Below are 15,973 nucleotides of genomic sequence, written 5' to 3' on the forward strand. Positions count from 1 at the left end.
TTTCAGATTCTTTTCTCATATAGGTTACTACAGAATATTGAGTAGAGTTGCCTGTGCTATGTAGTAGGTCCTTATCGATTATCTATTTTATGTATAGTAGTGTGTGTATGTTAATCCCAAACTCCGAATTTATCTACCCTGCCCTGCTATCCCCTTTGGTAACCATAAGTTTGTTTTCTATGTCTGTGAGTCCGTTTCTGTTTTGTAAATAAGTTCATTTGTATCATTTTTTTAGATTCCACATATATGTGATATCATATGATATTTGTCTTTCTCTGTGTAACTTACTTCACTTAGTAGGATAATCTCTAGGTCCAGCCATGTTGCTGCAAATGGCATCATTTTGTTCTTTTTTATGGCTGAGTAATATTCCGTTATATCTATATACCACCTCTTCTTTATCCGTTCATCTGTCGATAGACATTTAGGTTGCTTTCGTGTCTTGGCTGTTGTAAATAGTGCTGCAAAGCACTCAGTCTTAACTACAGCCCCACTTTGCCTCCAGTTTTCTGTTTTTGAAAGAGAACAATGAAATTGTGACAGTGTGTTGTTTACAGCCATGGCCTCATTTTTCAGCACCTGCCGGGCCAATACACTTTATCTGTTCCTCCTCAGGACGCCCATGCTAACCTTCGTGATCCCTCTCCTGCCACCACCGTTTAGATACAGGGCGACCCCCGCCAAGGGGTGGTGCAGGGGATTAGAGACTCATGAGGTCTGTGCGGTAAATGACCCTGAAAAGTTCACGTTACAGAGACTGAGGTGATAAGGCCCTGTCGTAGGTGTCGGGTCTCCGGCAGCTGTGAGGAATACCCCACATCAGCATGGTGACAGGTCACGTGAGGCTTCTAGGAACGTGGTGGCGTCCCTACTGATAAGCGACCTTCTCCAGATTAGTGACCTGAGGGCGTGGGTACCCAGCCTTCTCCATCGTTGCTGCGAATGGCACCCGGGTCTGGGGGCCTTTCTGATGATAACAGTAGCTTGTACGTGTTTCTCAGATGAGTGCCAGAGAGCATCCTGACCCAGGTACTCAGTTTACTCCCCTCCATGCCTCCTCCCAGGTTGCTTCACGTTCATTTCCTGTGCTGTTGGAGGAATATGTCACCTCCTCACCCTGGTCCTTTCCATTCCTTTCCCTTTTCTTAGATCTGAATGAAGAGTCTGAGGGAGGTAAAGAAAAACAGAGCCCTGAATAAAATAAGGGTTTTCTGCCGGGCACTGCAGACTGGCCCTGGAATTCTTTCATGAGCTACCAAAGACACAGATTTTCATGAAAGTGTATTAAGGCCCTTTGCAATGCAAGCAGTTGACCCAGTTTTCTTTCTCTCTAAAATGATGGTCAAGTCTATGCTGTCTCATTCTAGTATGGCCAGTCCAGCTCTCTACGGTTGCTGTTTGCCTGGTATATACTTTTCCACCCTTTTACTTTCAACCTGTTTGTGGCTTTGAATCTAAAACGTGTCTCCTATAGACAGTGTAGACAGATCTGGTTTCCTTTCGTTCTTTGAACATATTTATAATGGCTGCTTTGATGTCTTTGTCTGCTAAGAACAGTGTCTGGGCTGTCTCAAACTGTTTCTGTTGCCTGCTTTCTTTCCTGTGTGTGGATCACGCTTTCTCATTTCTTTGCACATCTCATAATTTGTGAACAACTAGACATTTTATTCTGGACACTGTTCCTCCCTACTCTCCCCCACCAAACCCAGCTGCTTCTTGTTTGCTCATTTGCTTAGTGACTTAGCAAGTGAAGTTTGTTCCCCTACAGTATGCTTCTGATGTCACTCCTTAGAGAACACAGCCTCAGGCTGTGAGTGACATTCTTATATTTCCTCTTTTAAACGGCATAATTCTTCCAAATGGCTCTCTTTGAATGCCTTTCTGCCGGATTCCCTGTTCAGTTTCTGGCTGGTCTGTTTCTATTGCTGTCCCACCCAGCCTCCATTAATTTCCAGTTGTTTAATCTATTATTTTTGACCCTGGGCACAAATGGCCACCACAGTCTGATTCTGTTGAAGTCAGACCCCTCCATAGGGAAAGTCTTCAAGGCCATTCATTCCTTGAAGCTTGCTGTGACCCCAGGAACACTCTTCTTATCTCTCTGTTTCTCTGGTTATCTCTGTTAAACTTCTGGGTGGTCTACCATTTTGTTCCTCTTAATGGCCCACCACCAAAATATCTATTGTTTTCCATGGTGCCTTAGGCTTGAACTTCCCCGCACTGTGTTCCAAATAAATTCATTCCTCTTAGGGAAAGTTATGGAGCTCTCTGTTCTTGTGACCTCCCTCTCTCTCTCTGTGGGCAGACCCTCTTTGCCACTGCCCTGGAGCTGAGGGCAGGGACAGCAACCTGCTTCACTTCAGGCAACCCCTGGCCTACGAGAGGGGTGGTGCAGCAGGGCAGTAGCACCTGCTCTTCTCAGCTTGCTTCTCTGGGCATAGAACCTCCCCGCAGAAGCAAGATGGGATGAGGGTAGCTGGGCCCAGTATTCTCCGAGGGCTGTGCCTGGGGTTGAGCTTCCACCCTCTGAGTACAGGCTGGTTTGAGGAAAGGACTCAACACTTCTTGACCTGCAGTAGAGTTTCTGCAAAACAGGGCCAGGGAGGAAGGATGGTTAGAAAGGCCAGTGGTCTAACCCTCCCTAGGAGAAACCATCGCTATAGTTTGGGAGCTGAAAAGAGCCCCCATCTTCTTGACCACAGCCTCCTGGGGTAGAGCTTCCATTGCGCTGAGCTGGGGGAGAGGAGGAGAGGGGATAGCACAGCCTGCTGCTTGTGGCTCACATGTCACAAACTCCTGCTCTTGCTACTGAGATTTAGTCAGTTTTCTTGAGAAAGAAATTTCTTGGGACTTCCCTGGTGGTCCAGTGGTTAAGAACCCGCCTTCCAATGCAGGGGACGCGGGTTCGAGTCCTGGTCGGGGAACTAAGGTCCCACAGGCACGGGGCAGCTAAGCCCGCACACGGCAACTACGGAGCCCGTGCACCACAACGAGAGAGAAGCCCACACCGCAGCGAAAGATCCCATGTGCCGCAACTAAGACCTGATGCAGCCAAAAAAAAAAAAAAAAAGCAAGCAAGAAATTTTTCTTTTTTTTTTTTAAACCCCACATTTGTTTGTTTATTTATTTATTTTTGGCTGTGTTGGGTCTTCGTTTCTGTGCGCAAGCTTTCTCCAGTTGTGGCAAGCGGGGGCCACTCTTCATCGCAGTGCGCAGGCCTCTCACTGTCGCGGCCTCTCTTGTTGCGGAGCACAGGCTCCAGACGCGCAGGCTCAGTAGTTGTGGCTCACGGGCCCAGTTGCTCCGTGGCATGTGGGATCTTCCCAGACCAGGGCTCGAACCCGTGTCCCCTGCATTAGCAGGCGGAGTCTCAACCACTGCACCACCAGGGAAGCCCAAGAAATTTCTTTTTCTTTCAAGGATCTTACAATACTTTAACTCAAAAAAGCTCCCCCCCCGCCCCCCGCCCCCGCCCCGACCAACCCATGGGTGGTGTATTCATGTTGTCGTGTATTTTAGCTCTAACTTGGTTTGGTTCGGTTTGGTTTGGTTTGAATTTCAGTCCATTGTTATTTTATATAGCATTTATTTAGGTATGCCCATATATTTACCACACCCTTTGCTTATTATTCCTCCTTCTTTCATCTGGGATCATTTCTCCTTTAGTTGGAAGTATATCCAGTAGAACTTCAGTTAGTGAGGGTCTAATGGTGAAAAAGTCTCTTAGCTTTTGTGTGAAAAGTACTTCTTTATTTTGTCCTAGTTTGTGAAATACATTTTTGCTGGATACTCTAGCTTGACGGTTAATTTATCTCAACACCTTTTACTAACTTCCTTACATTATTACTGTTTAGATGTCAGGTACTGAGATGTCTAACTGTGGTCTTTTGAGGTTTTTTTTTCCTCTCTGGTTCTTTTTTAAATCTTCTTTTCTTTGGTGTTCTGCATTTTTTGCTGTGGTGCATCTAATTATGTATTTATTTTCGTTTTTCCTGATTGAAATTCACTGGGACCTTTGAACACGTGGATGTGGGAGAGGATCTTGTATCAGTTATGGAAAATTCTCAGTCATTAACTCTTTACATATTGCCTTTTCCCTGTTCTCCTTTTTCCTTCAGGAACTTCAGCTAGAAATATGTTAGACTAGTCCATGTCCCTTAATCTGTTATCTTTTCTTTCTCAGTTATGTATAATCTCCTCAGGTCTGTCTTCCAGCTCACCAAATTCTCTGTGTGACTGTATCTAATACCCTGTTAAACCTATGTATCCATTGAATTTTATATTTTGATTATTATGTTTTTTCACTTCTAAGACTTTTATTTAATAATTTTATCAGTATACTTGGTCATTTCTTATAATCTTTTTTTTTTCATTTTCCACCCTTTTTAAATTGTGCAAACATGTTAAATATACCTCCATTCTATTGTGTGCTAATAATTCCAATATCTGAAGTTTTGGTGGATCTAAATATGGTGTCTGTCTAACTCTGTCTCTGCTGCTTCTTGGTACTTGTGATTTTTTTTTTTTATTGTGAGCTTAACTATCTTGGAACCTTATTTTTGAGAATTCTTTGCTGAAAATGGGCCTTTTCAAGGTTGACTTAGAGTTGATTCTGCAGGATGCTGGAAGACAGTACAAGCTAGGGACCACTTTAAATTGCTGGCTTGAGCAGTTTTGACCAGTCAGATAAAGTTGGTTTGCAAACTGATGTGAGGGCTAGTTGGTTATATATTATCAGAGGGAAATTCCCTTTGCCATACTCCGCACTAAGTTTTGAGACAGGCAGTTTTCCTTACAGTTTCTGAAGTGAGAGTATATCTTGTTCACTGACTGTTTAGCCTTTTAGTGTTCCAGACTTATTGGTGGGGAAGCCTCTTCTTAGATGCTTTACCTCAAGTGGGCCCTAGGCTTTCTTGTATTTCTTATGTACTGGGAAGCTTTGAGAACTGAAGCTCAAATTTATCTGGTTCACCAAATGCCCTTAAGGGGAAAGCTACCTTCAATGCTCTACTTACTTCTCTGGGTTCCATCTTTCACTTACATCACTGATTTCTGAGTATTTCTTACTAAATGGTCAGTTATTGATGCAATTTAAAAATATTTTTAAAAATATCTTATTAAGCATTTTAGTTTTTTTTTCAGTGGGAGAGTCTCTCTGGTAACCTAGACCACCTAACTGCCAGAAACTGAAGTCCCCCCACCCCGCTTTCCCATAGAAAAATACACTTCTGTCTGACGTCAGTCTACATGTGATAGCTCTTACCAGACTGTTGTGCCTGTGAGTAAGGGGTAAAAACTATCCCTAAGGCATGTTCTGATTCTAAGCCAGTAATAAAGGCCTGAAGAGTTTTCACACAATTTTAGGTGACACCAGGGAAGAACTTCTAGAATGGCAGTATGAGGATATCTGTGGACTTTTTCCCAGTGAAAGACCCATAACTGGTGAAACTTATTTAAAAAAATCAACCACTTAAAGTCTCTAGAAATTGTCCTAAGCATATACACGAATGGAGAAACATTCTAGCAAATGTTCTGGCAAAGAATAAAGATAATGTTAACTTTGATTCTTGTAAGTTATGTGTGACTTAAAATTTTTATGGTAATACATAAAAGAATAGAAATAATAAATATTACCTCCAGATATTAAATATCACCTCCAGTAGTAGAGGGGGAAAATGGAATGTGGAAAAAACCAACAAGTAATCCTAAAGGTAGGCAAGAAAGAAGAGAAAAAATGTAATATAGGCAGGATGTATACCACAAAATTTAAATAGTTCTGCTAAAAGACTATCAAATTATTAGGCTGTATTCTATTTTTGAAAACCTGTTTATATATTGATTATAAGAGATAGAGCTAAAATATAAACAGACAAAAAAAGATGGCAGAAGATATACCATGCAAATAACAAAAGAAGGGCTGGTGCTGCTTTTTTTTAACATCATATAAAACAGACGTCAAGGTAAAACTAGAAATAAAGAGATCACCACAAAAAGTTTATTTCAACAGAAGATACAATGACCTACAAACATCTGTGGAAGTTGTAAAGTAGCTTCAAGAGGTATTCCCCCAAATTTACGTATTTACATGGAGTAATTGGCATTACCATAGTGGAGGATTTTCACATGCTTCTCTCAGTAACCCAAGCAGACAAAGAAATGGAACTTAAATGTAAATGCTCCTGATTTTTAAAATTTATTAAGAAGAAATTATGAGTAATTTTATACCAATATAAATTCGAAAACTTCAGTGAAATATACAAATTCCTAGAAAGCTATAACCTTAATTAATAAAACTGATTCAAGAGGAAAGAGAAAAGTGGTTTGGGGTTTTAAAAGAAAATGTCCTCAATTTTTAGAGTTGCATACTGAAGTATGTAGGGATAAGATGGAAGTAGGAAATAGGGTGGTTCTCAAATATTCTAGAATCTGGATATGAGTTTGAAGGAATTTGTCACTATCGTCTTTTTTTGTGTGTACTTGAAAAGTTTCATAACACAAAAGGACTATAGAAACATTGACTTGATTATGTATAATTTTATTTTAAAAAGAGAAAGAAAATACGTACACATTATGAGGAGTCAGAAGCTAATGCTGTACATGGGCAGAAATGTGACAAGGTGGGGAATTCATTTTTCAGGCATTTGATCTAGCCTCACCCAGAAGGAATCCCAAGCAAGGTGCATTGCAAGCAATACTGTGTGGTTTCTGAAGGCACAGCAGGAATGAGCTCCATCTGGGCAGGAACATTCCAGCAGGATGGACTGAAGTTCCCGGCCATCCTAGAAGGAAGGATGTTCACATGCTCACAATGATTCCACAGCTAGAAGTGGATCAAGCGCCACTTTTATCAGTGGTCAGAGTTTCGCTTAGCTTTTATGTCTATCACCGGGATAAAGTGAGATAATATATGTGAAAAAAGTCAGCAGACTATCATGCTATACAAATGTAAGATACCTGAAATGTTATTTACATTGTAAGTGTAAAAGGGATTAGGGAGGACAGCAACTTTGGAGAACATTTTAGTATTTCCTCAAAATGGTAAACATAGATTTATCATATGACCCAGCAGTCCCACTCCTAAGTGTGTACTCAAGAGAACTGAAGACATATGTCTGCCCAGAGACTTGTGTACAGATGTTCACAGCAGCATTATCCATAATAGCCCCAAAGTGGAAACAATCAAAATGTCCACAACTGATGAATGGATAAACAAAGTGGAGTGTTTCCACACAGTGGAATATTATTCAGCAATAAAAAGGGATAAAGTACTGACACGTGCTACAACGTGGATGAACCTTGAAAACATTTTGCAGAGTGAAAGAAGCCAGGTGCAAGAGATCACATATTTTATGATTCCATTTGTATGAAATATCCAGACTAAGCAAATCCACAGAGACGGAAAGTAGGTCAGTGGTTGGCAGTGTCAAGGGAGAGGGGAGAATGTAGAATGAGTGCTAATGAGTATGGGTTTCTTTAGAGGGTCATAAAAATGTTCTAAACTTAGTGGTGCTGGTTGTACAACTCTGTGACTATACTGAAATCAGTAGATTGTATACTTTCAAGGAGTCAATTTTATAACATGAATTACATCCCAATAAAGCAGTTATTTAAAGGGGGAGGGGGGGGAGGGGAAGGAGAGTTCGGACCAAAATGGTTTTATCTCGTATCACTCCCCGCTTCTGCAAGCACCACTACCTGGGTCCTGAAGTCGTCTGTCGAACCCAGGAATTTTTTTTTTTTACGCTTCATTGAGAAAATGCCAAGTCTGAAGCATAAGCAATATGAAAGACAAGAAATGCCATTTTACTCCCCCTTCCCTCCCCTTTTTTTGTGCAAGTCATTTGTTCAGAGGCTTCTAAGGTGGGGCTGATGAAGGACCCGCCACCCAGGAGGTCGGGCCTCCTATCCTGGACTGTCCCCTGCTAACCAGCAATGCACATGCTCGCTGGCTGGCACAACAGAGCTGTGACGCTTTTTTTTCCACCAGATCTCATTGTCACAGTTGCCACAAGGACAATCCCACGTCTTTCACACCAAAACCTAAGCGCAACTCCCAGACTGCCCATGGTTGAAGGCTCCCCGGCTCCGTCTGCTGCGATGGGGACAGACTACTTCCCGGACCAGCTGGCTTTCACTCATCCTGTGCTCTTTCTCTCCCGGGTTCCCTGTCTTTCTTTTGTTTTGCAGTGGCTGCTTCAACCCCCAACTCCACTGCTGGTGCAGCCATGAATTCTCTGACCTCTCTCGGGACTCTGCAAGGGCTGGCAGGAGCCACTGTCGGACTGAATAACATTAACGCACTAGCAGGTACCATCAACAGTGAGTACTTGCTGCTCTGGTGGACAGCCTTCCCCCAAATTCTCCACAGACAGTGGTCAGCCAGAGACGACCTAAAAAGGTTATGTCACGGGGAGAGCTAAAGCTTGGGACAGAGGAGCAGGGGCCCGTGTTTTGACAGGCGTATGCTACCCACCTTTGTTTTGTCTCCAGAAATACCCCCCCCCCTCACCACCCCAAGTCTCTTGTAACGTGTAGACTGTGTATTTAGCCATAGGTCTCTGTGGTTGACAGGTATCTGCAGGTTTCGAGGGCTTTGGTTTGGTTCTAGTGTGGGTCCCTTCTTCTGAGAGGAGGAAGTGTGTTATAAAAGAAAAATCAATGGGCTAGAAATCAGGACGCATGGGGCCAGCTCCCAGTCACCTGCAGGCATCTGAGGCCAATCACTGCCCCCAACTGGACTTCAGGGTCCCATCTGAAAATTGAAAGTTCTGGATCAGATGATCTTAAAGGTCCCCTCCAGCTCTAAAACCCAAAGGTTCATGGCGATTATACAGGAGGAGAAATGAGGCCTTGGAAAGCAGGAAACAAGGCTGAGTGGCGAGGAGCCGCCCCTGCTGGTACCGCCTGGAGTCTTTATCAAGCCCCCGGGGTCAGGGGTCACGCTACTGCAGTGCATCTCCTAAGGGCCCCGTTCCACTAACGCAGGTTGAAGCAGAGTGAGGCAAATTGCTTACAGAATTACTTAGCTCTGAAACATACAGACTCACCAAAGAAATCTAAGTTCTGTCTACACAGCCTACCCATTTCCGGCATTCTAGATCTATGGGGAGAATAGTACCCGGCCAGAGGATGAGTCATATTTGAGGCTCGAGCTTAGCCTTGGCTCCTCCAATTGGGAAAGGTCCTCGGTCCACAGAAGGGACACCTCAGTTGCCTTTCCCTCAGCTTGGGCCCGCACCCCTACCCTGTGCCTGAGAATAGCCACATCCAGAAGGACCATGACAGCCTGACTCAGGGACCTAATTACCTACCAGGCAACCCAGCCTCTGCCCATTTTAAGCATTAAGAAAAGGGTCCTTGGCAAGTTGCCTTATTTTAAGCCATGATTGACTAAGTGTACAGTTTTTAAAGGGTGATCAAGCAGTACAGTTTTTTTAAAAGCAAAAAAAAAAAAAAAAAAAAAAACACCCCAATAATTCTATATCTTCAAATCCCAAAAGAATACCTTGCAATTTGTTTGGTAAGGAAGCACTTAGAGCTCATCCAAATGAAGACTAACTTTTATAATCCAGATAAGAGGATAAGTCATACATTTAGAGGTAGGAAATGTGTTCAGGTTTTATTAAATCCTTTTATTCCAATGCTTTGGGGAAAGCAGTCATAACCTTGGACTGAGTTTTATCTGACCAAAGGCCAAAAAGAGCAGACAAGAAAAAGCTTTCTTTCCTTCCCGACCAGATAGCTGTTGATTAGCCAGCACGTGTTGAATGAAGTGGTGGCCGCGTGACAGCAGAATGTTTTACTCCAGTGAAGCTGCCTCCAGCTGCCCTCCTGCCAGCAGCCCTCATGGCCTTGCCTCCTGTTTCTGACCTTGTTCTGCAGACGCTCCAACTCACTTGTCCTTCCCCTTGGTTGCAGACGTGTGTTTGCACACATCCCTTCATGCTGCTTCTCTTGCCCCAGGACCTAGTTCCCCTAAAACAAGGAATTTGATTTGATCGCCTGCCTGTCCTTGGTCTGCACAGTAACAGGCCAGTGGGAATGGCTGTCCTCCTCAGCACGTGCTCATGACTGCTGTGTGTTGTCTGTGTGGTCCCGCCTTTCTCCATCCTGTTCTGTTGTCCTTTGCGGGGATTTTCCCATCGTTATCGTGAGCGACTGGAGAGGGACTGTGTCGAATGGCAGAGAGACTGTGAGTAGTTCCTGTGTGGGACCTGTGTTATTCCACTTTTGCTCCTGGCAAGAAAAACAGCCTTAAATTGTCTTGTTTTTTAAATTCTTTGCCATTGGGTTAATGTAAGTACATATAGGTCGTGGGAAATTAAGACTGTTTCTAGTTTCAAATAACCCCTACTAGACAGTATGAACTAGAAAAATGTTTAATCAAACCAAAAGTCATGCACAAAGAAAAATACATTCCTTCTGATTGGGTAAATTACTATCAGAGCTATTTAACAATCCCGGCACCAGCTTGGAGCTAAGATTTGCTTTCTCAAATACCGAGAGAAAACCTTCTAATATAGAGTGTCCTCTTTCAGACCGTTCTTCCTTAACAGACATGATGAGGCTACCTGTCCTACTGGATAAGAAGGCAGTCAAACGGTTACCTGGACAGAGGCAGCTTGACAAATAGTTGGCCACACACAGCTTCCATATCATCACCATTTCCTCCCCCACTCCACCCAGGAGCCATTACTTGCTACCGTAAGGAGAGTTTTCTGGTTTTCTGAGTAAAGCCACCTCTTTTCCATGGACGAAGGCGCCATGGAGAAAGTAGGTAGATGGAATCCAGTTAATTCCCAAACTCATCCCGGGAGAATTTGACTACCTTCCCTGCCAGAGGGCCTCTCAGCTCCCCACAAGATAAAGCTTCGGATGGTAGACAAGTAGCTGAACCAGACTGTTTGAGCTTCATACCCTTGTTCTTCCTAATACACTCATAGAAGGAGGGACTAAAAAAAGGACAGCGCTCTAAAGCTAAGAGCGGAAATCAGCAAGATCAGACGGAAGGAATGTGGGCAATTCACTGACAGAGCTTTCCCTCCTGGATTACTTGAGGGTTCTCCAGGCAGGTTTCATATACTAATAGCTGAACGAAGACGAAGAAAATAATTTTTGCGGTTATATCCACCCAGGAATCTGTATCTGATTTTGTGCTTAAATGTATGTCAAGTGACATCCTTATTTTTCCTTTTTTAAATGAGCTAATTCTTCCAAATGGCTTACCGTAGAGTGTTTAAAGTTATGATTATCTGCATATCACCAGCCACAAATGCCTGGTGAATAGTGTTTATGGAAATATTTTATGTAAAGGAGAGAAAAGATGCGATGCTTTGGGCATAGTGTTGCGGTGGCTTGTCACCCTTGGTATGCCATGTGAAATTACTGTTTTAATCTGTATTATTGGAATATATAAAGATACATGTAGTTAGGTACATACACAAGCACATACAACGTCACATACACTTGTGACCATATTATTAATACAGGCATGAGTACAAGTGCCACTAATTGTACATATTCATATTCATCTACCCTGATTTTAGACATTTCTTACCTAAGTCCTCATTATCAGCTTGCAGCTTAGAAGGATATATCCCATCTATACCAAAGAAAATTTATCCCAGCAAATAGATACAAATCTATGAGAATATATGAATACATTCCTCACTTTTGCCCTTTCTTTATTTGGTATAAAGCCTGGCTGAGGGGTGTGCAGATAACTGTAGTTGGCTTGTGGCACTCCGCCTCCGACTCTGCTTTTCAGCACCATCTTCATGCTGGCCACGCCAGATGTTCATGCTCATCTTTATGGGTGGGTCCTTCTAGGTCATTTTCACAGGTTTACTCGGTAATCTCACAGCTCCCCGGGACTCCATCAGGGAGGACCTGGGAGAGCGGTTAAGTTAAAGCATGTGGTAGTCTGGACGCACGCTAACTTCATTGCTAGACTATTTGCAAAGACCTTCCCTCCCTCGTTGAGGTTTGCCACACCTGTCCTTTTGTTCCAGCCTTCCTCACACAAATAGCATGCATGGGAGTCTAGATGAAATTGGGATGAAATGATCAATCCATTTGGCCTTTTCGAAGAAAGCCCTGTTCTTTTAAGGGGAAGCATTTTATTCAGCTAACCTTCTCCAAACCTCTGTTTCGATTGTCCAGAGTGTTTAGATGGAATCAAATACCAGCAGCTGAATTGACAAATGTTATCTTCAGTATAATGACTATTTAATACAGAATGACATTAGATCATTGATAGGAATAACTCTCAAAAGTTGAAATCTTCCTTTGATGGTTTTTCAGATTCTACCTGGTAATCAATCACCTGTTCTACCTTGGCCGTGGTAAACACACACCTCAGAAAAAATTAGAATAGACTCCTTCATAATAAGAAACTTCAAGCAACGTCAGCAGGACCTCTGCTGGCCACCACCTTTTGAGCTTAGTTGGTATCGGCTAGAACTGCTTGAAATCACTTTTTCAGGAAGCTGGCTTTCCATGTTCATGGCCCCCAGGCTTTCCTTGACACTCCAGCCCCACCCCAAACGTCACCCAAGGCCCATTTCTGTCCCCTCAAGCCCCCCAGGGAGAACACCAGACCTGAGGCTCCATGAGATTCCTCTGCTGTTAGGCCGTGCTCTCATTCCTATCTCGTGTGTAGTCCTTTTCATACAAGAGATGAAGGTGTCAGAAGAACAGAAGCATGGCGGGGTAAGCACACCCCCCGCCCCTGTGTCCTGTGGGTGGGGGTGCTGAGGTGATGCTGGGGTTTGATTCCTCTGTGTAATTTCTAAGCACCCTCATCTTAGTTGTCCTCTATTCTCATTAGACTTCTTACAGTTTTTTTCAGTTAACCATCTTTGCTATTTTAACATCCTTAATAGCCCTAATTCCTTCAAGATTTCCATTAATGTTTTCACTAAGTTCTTCCCATAAACAGATCTTTAAAAAAAAAAAAAAGTCTTCATCATAAAGGGAACTCAAGGCAATTATGATGTCACCTCTTCCATTTCCTGAGTTTATAGAAAAGTTCACACTCTATAAAATATTACTTGTTTTGACTCAGTATTCAGGGAAAAAGTGACACAGTCAACAACCATCATAGAGCAAAAGAGCAGCCAGGAGACAAGGAAAAAAGTCAAAAAAGTGTGCTGGCCGTCATGCAGTTCACATGGGTTAATAGCCAGGATCCAGCTTTTCAGACACGGGGTCACTTCAGTTGGCATGGGGTGCTCTCATTGGCGGAAACCCCAGTCCCACGGGCACTGATTAATATTCAGGCGTGTGCGTGTGTGTGTGTGTGTGTGTGTCTGTCTGTCTGTCTGTCTGTCTGTCTGTCTGTGTGTGCGTCTGTTTGCTGCTGAGAACAGCCCCATCCCGTTTCTAGCCTTTCATACTGAACAAGCAGCTTCAGGTAGCTACACTGAGGGGAGGGAGCCGCGTTTTCCCCGCACCTTCATTCTTCATCATCAGGGAGGCTCCCCTCAGGTCCTCGTCCCTGACAGCGTCCTTCAGCTGTTGAGCAAGCCCGTCAATGGAACTGGTGATGCACTGGTTTATTGAGTACAGAGCTCGTGCTCTCTGCCGTTTCCTCATCAGATAGCTTAAGGGAGAGGAGTTTCAATCCTGTCCTTCCCCCTCGAACCCTGGGGCCATCCCACGGCTCCTCAAAGAGCCCAGTAAGTGGGTTAAGTGTACAGATGTCACAGGCCTCTGCCACTAGTGTTTTTTTACATGCTCTCAAGCTGTAAGCGGCAGAAGGCTTCTAGTTCAGAAAGAACCCCAGCCCTTGCCAGCAGCGCGCTGCTGGAGCGCAGATGCACTGGCTCCCTGTGGTACCTCGGTGAATTCCGTCACTGGCCTAGGGAGTGAGGCTTACCAATGCTCAGGGGTTTGCGGTGGTCGTCTGTGTGTCTGCCATTATTACAGTTTGTTACTTCATGGTTTTGTCTGTAAGTTCCTGTTGCTGTAATTGCTGTGCTCGCTGCATGCACTTGCTGTCGTACTTGTGTCAAATGATTCTCTAACTTCCTTTGGAAAGCACTAATGAAAAGTGCTGTTTCTCTTCTCTATTGTTGGGTTTTTTGTAAAGTTGCTCAAATGCTCTCAGGTATGGCGGCTCTGAATGGAGGACTTGGCGCCACGGGCTTGACGAATGGCACGGCGGGCACCATGGACGCCCTCACCCAGGCCTACTCAGGGATCCAGCAGTACGCGGCCGCGGCGCTGCCCACGCTGTACAGCCAGAGCCTGCTGCAGCAGCAGAGCGCGGCCGGCAGCCAGAAGGAAGGTAGGTGCCCGGGCCCGGGCCGGAGGGCGGCGCTCGCGCCCAGAGCAGAGCTCCAGGGAACTGCTACCGAGCCACTGTCCTAAGACAGAGCAGTTGTTTTCTTTCTCCTACTCGTGTTTGTTTGGGTTTTCTTAAAGGAATCTGACAGGCCCTTCCAGTCTTCTTTCCTGTCGTATTTAGCTTTACTGTTCCTCTCCCTGTTCAGGTGGACTCCTCACCCTCTGTGCGCCATACGCAATTACCTAGCGATTGCTGCCATCAAAAAACTGCCGGGAGCCCCCTCTCCCGAATCAGCAGGGCCGCCTCTCGTTTCTCCCGTTCAACACAGACTCCTCGTTAGAGGAAGGGGGTGGGTCGATGCAGCCCCCTGTGGGCTCGGCCCAGCTTTCCTGCAGTCCACATCCCCCGTGATGGTGGAGTTGCCTCTTAGTCCGCGATGGTTTCCAGGTTAATGAAAAAATCCACTCTTAGGATTGACTCAGTCTCGGTTTAATCAGGGGTCTTCTGGGGAAGCAAATAAGTGATTGATTGCCTTGCTTCTCTGCCGGTAAGGCAAAATAAACATCAGGAAGTGAATGCTAAGAATAAATGAAAGCTAATTATAAAGTAGTTAATGAGCTGGCCCGAATAGGGAGGGCTTGTCTCTTTCTTTCCTCCTTGATTGAAGTTGCTTTTAAAGCAGAATCTGCACTGTGATATTTATTCTCTTTCTGACTTGTTTTGAACACAAGAAAGGAAGTTAGAATAGGGAAGTACTGCTGAAGATGTTTTTAAAATTTCTTTCCCTTCCCCTATATTCTCACCCCATAGTTCCAGACTGGTTTTTGTCTGAATATTTTGACTTTAAACATGGTGTCCTATAAGAAATAGAAGGGTTTTTCTTTTTAAGTTAGGAATTGTAAAAGGGACACAGCTTTAAAGGTATTCATGTGTTTTTGTTTTTGTTTTTTTAAAGAAAGATATTTTTCTGTTTATATGTAACAGCATTAAAAATGGAAGATAGTTGAAAATCTGAATTTCATTCTTTCAACTTTCTCTTTCCTCTCAGCTGTGACTGTTATTGATTTTTTTTAAAACTTGCACAACTGTTGAGACAACTGTGTTTTCCCCGGGCGTGTGGCGACCCCATGTCATAAATACCTCGCCTTCCCAAAGGAAAGCCTGTATTGAGGTCCCTGTGTCTGAGGTCTGACTACCATGGTGACAAATGAGGGTGGTAGGAGGGATCCTGTCAGATAACCGTGTCCTCAGGAGAGACCATAAAAGCCAGTTCCCCCATGTGCGTCTTAGAGAGTGTTGGTCACTTCTCCCTCACCCAGCCAGGGCCTCACAGCAAACCGTATATAACCTGGGTCACTGAGAAAACATCTGTCACCAGCAGACTCGAAAGTCAGTAGCTTAAGGAGAAGGTCTGGGCCCGGAAGTTGCTTCACACCAGCTCACTGCCCTAAATTTCTATGCCTTGAGTTTTAGGCACTGCTTGTGCAATAATTAATCCTCTGGGATTAATGTAAAATAGTGCAAAATAAATACTGCCCGCTCCAGATTATTTATATTTAGCTATGTGGGCTACCAGCAGCATGGGTTAGTGCTTGATGGTGTTTCAGGTTTGTTCAGGTGTTTTTAAATCATCTTCCATCTTCTCATCACCTTCTTCTCACCCTGTTAACCTGTGCTCAAGAA

The 15,973-nt window shown here is 44.0% G+C and overlaps 1 protein-coding gene across 2 annotated transcripts in view; it reads left to right on the top strand.

Annotated features, from left to right (window-relative positions):
• CELF2 (CUGBP Elav-like family member 2) overlaps positions 1-15,973 on the top strand; it is a 527,561-nt gene that overhangs the window by 500,146 nt on the left and 11,442 nt on the right. For both annotated transcript variants that reach the window (XM_068560092.1, XM_068560100.1), the window contains 2 exons: positions 8,188-8,307; positions 14,111-14,290. In XM_068560092.1, coding sequence (XP_068416193.1) covers positions 8,188-8,307; positions 14,111-14,290 — 300 coding nt within the window. The remainder of the gene's footprint in view (positions 1-8,187; positions 8,308-14,110; positions 14,291-15,973) is intronic.

The sequence above is a fragment of the Eschrichtius robustus genome, chromosome 1, assembly GCF_028021215.1.
Source record: "Eschrichtius robustus isolate mEscRob2 chromosome 1, mEscRob2.pri, whole genome shotgun sequence".
NCBI classification, from domain to species: Eukaryota; Metazoa; Chordata; class Mammalia; order Artiodactyla; family Eschrichtiidae; genus Eschrichtius; species Eschrichtius robustus.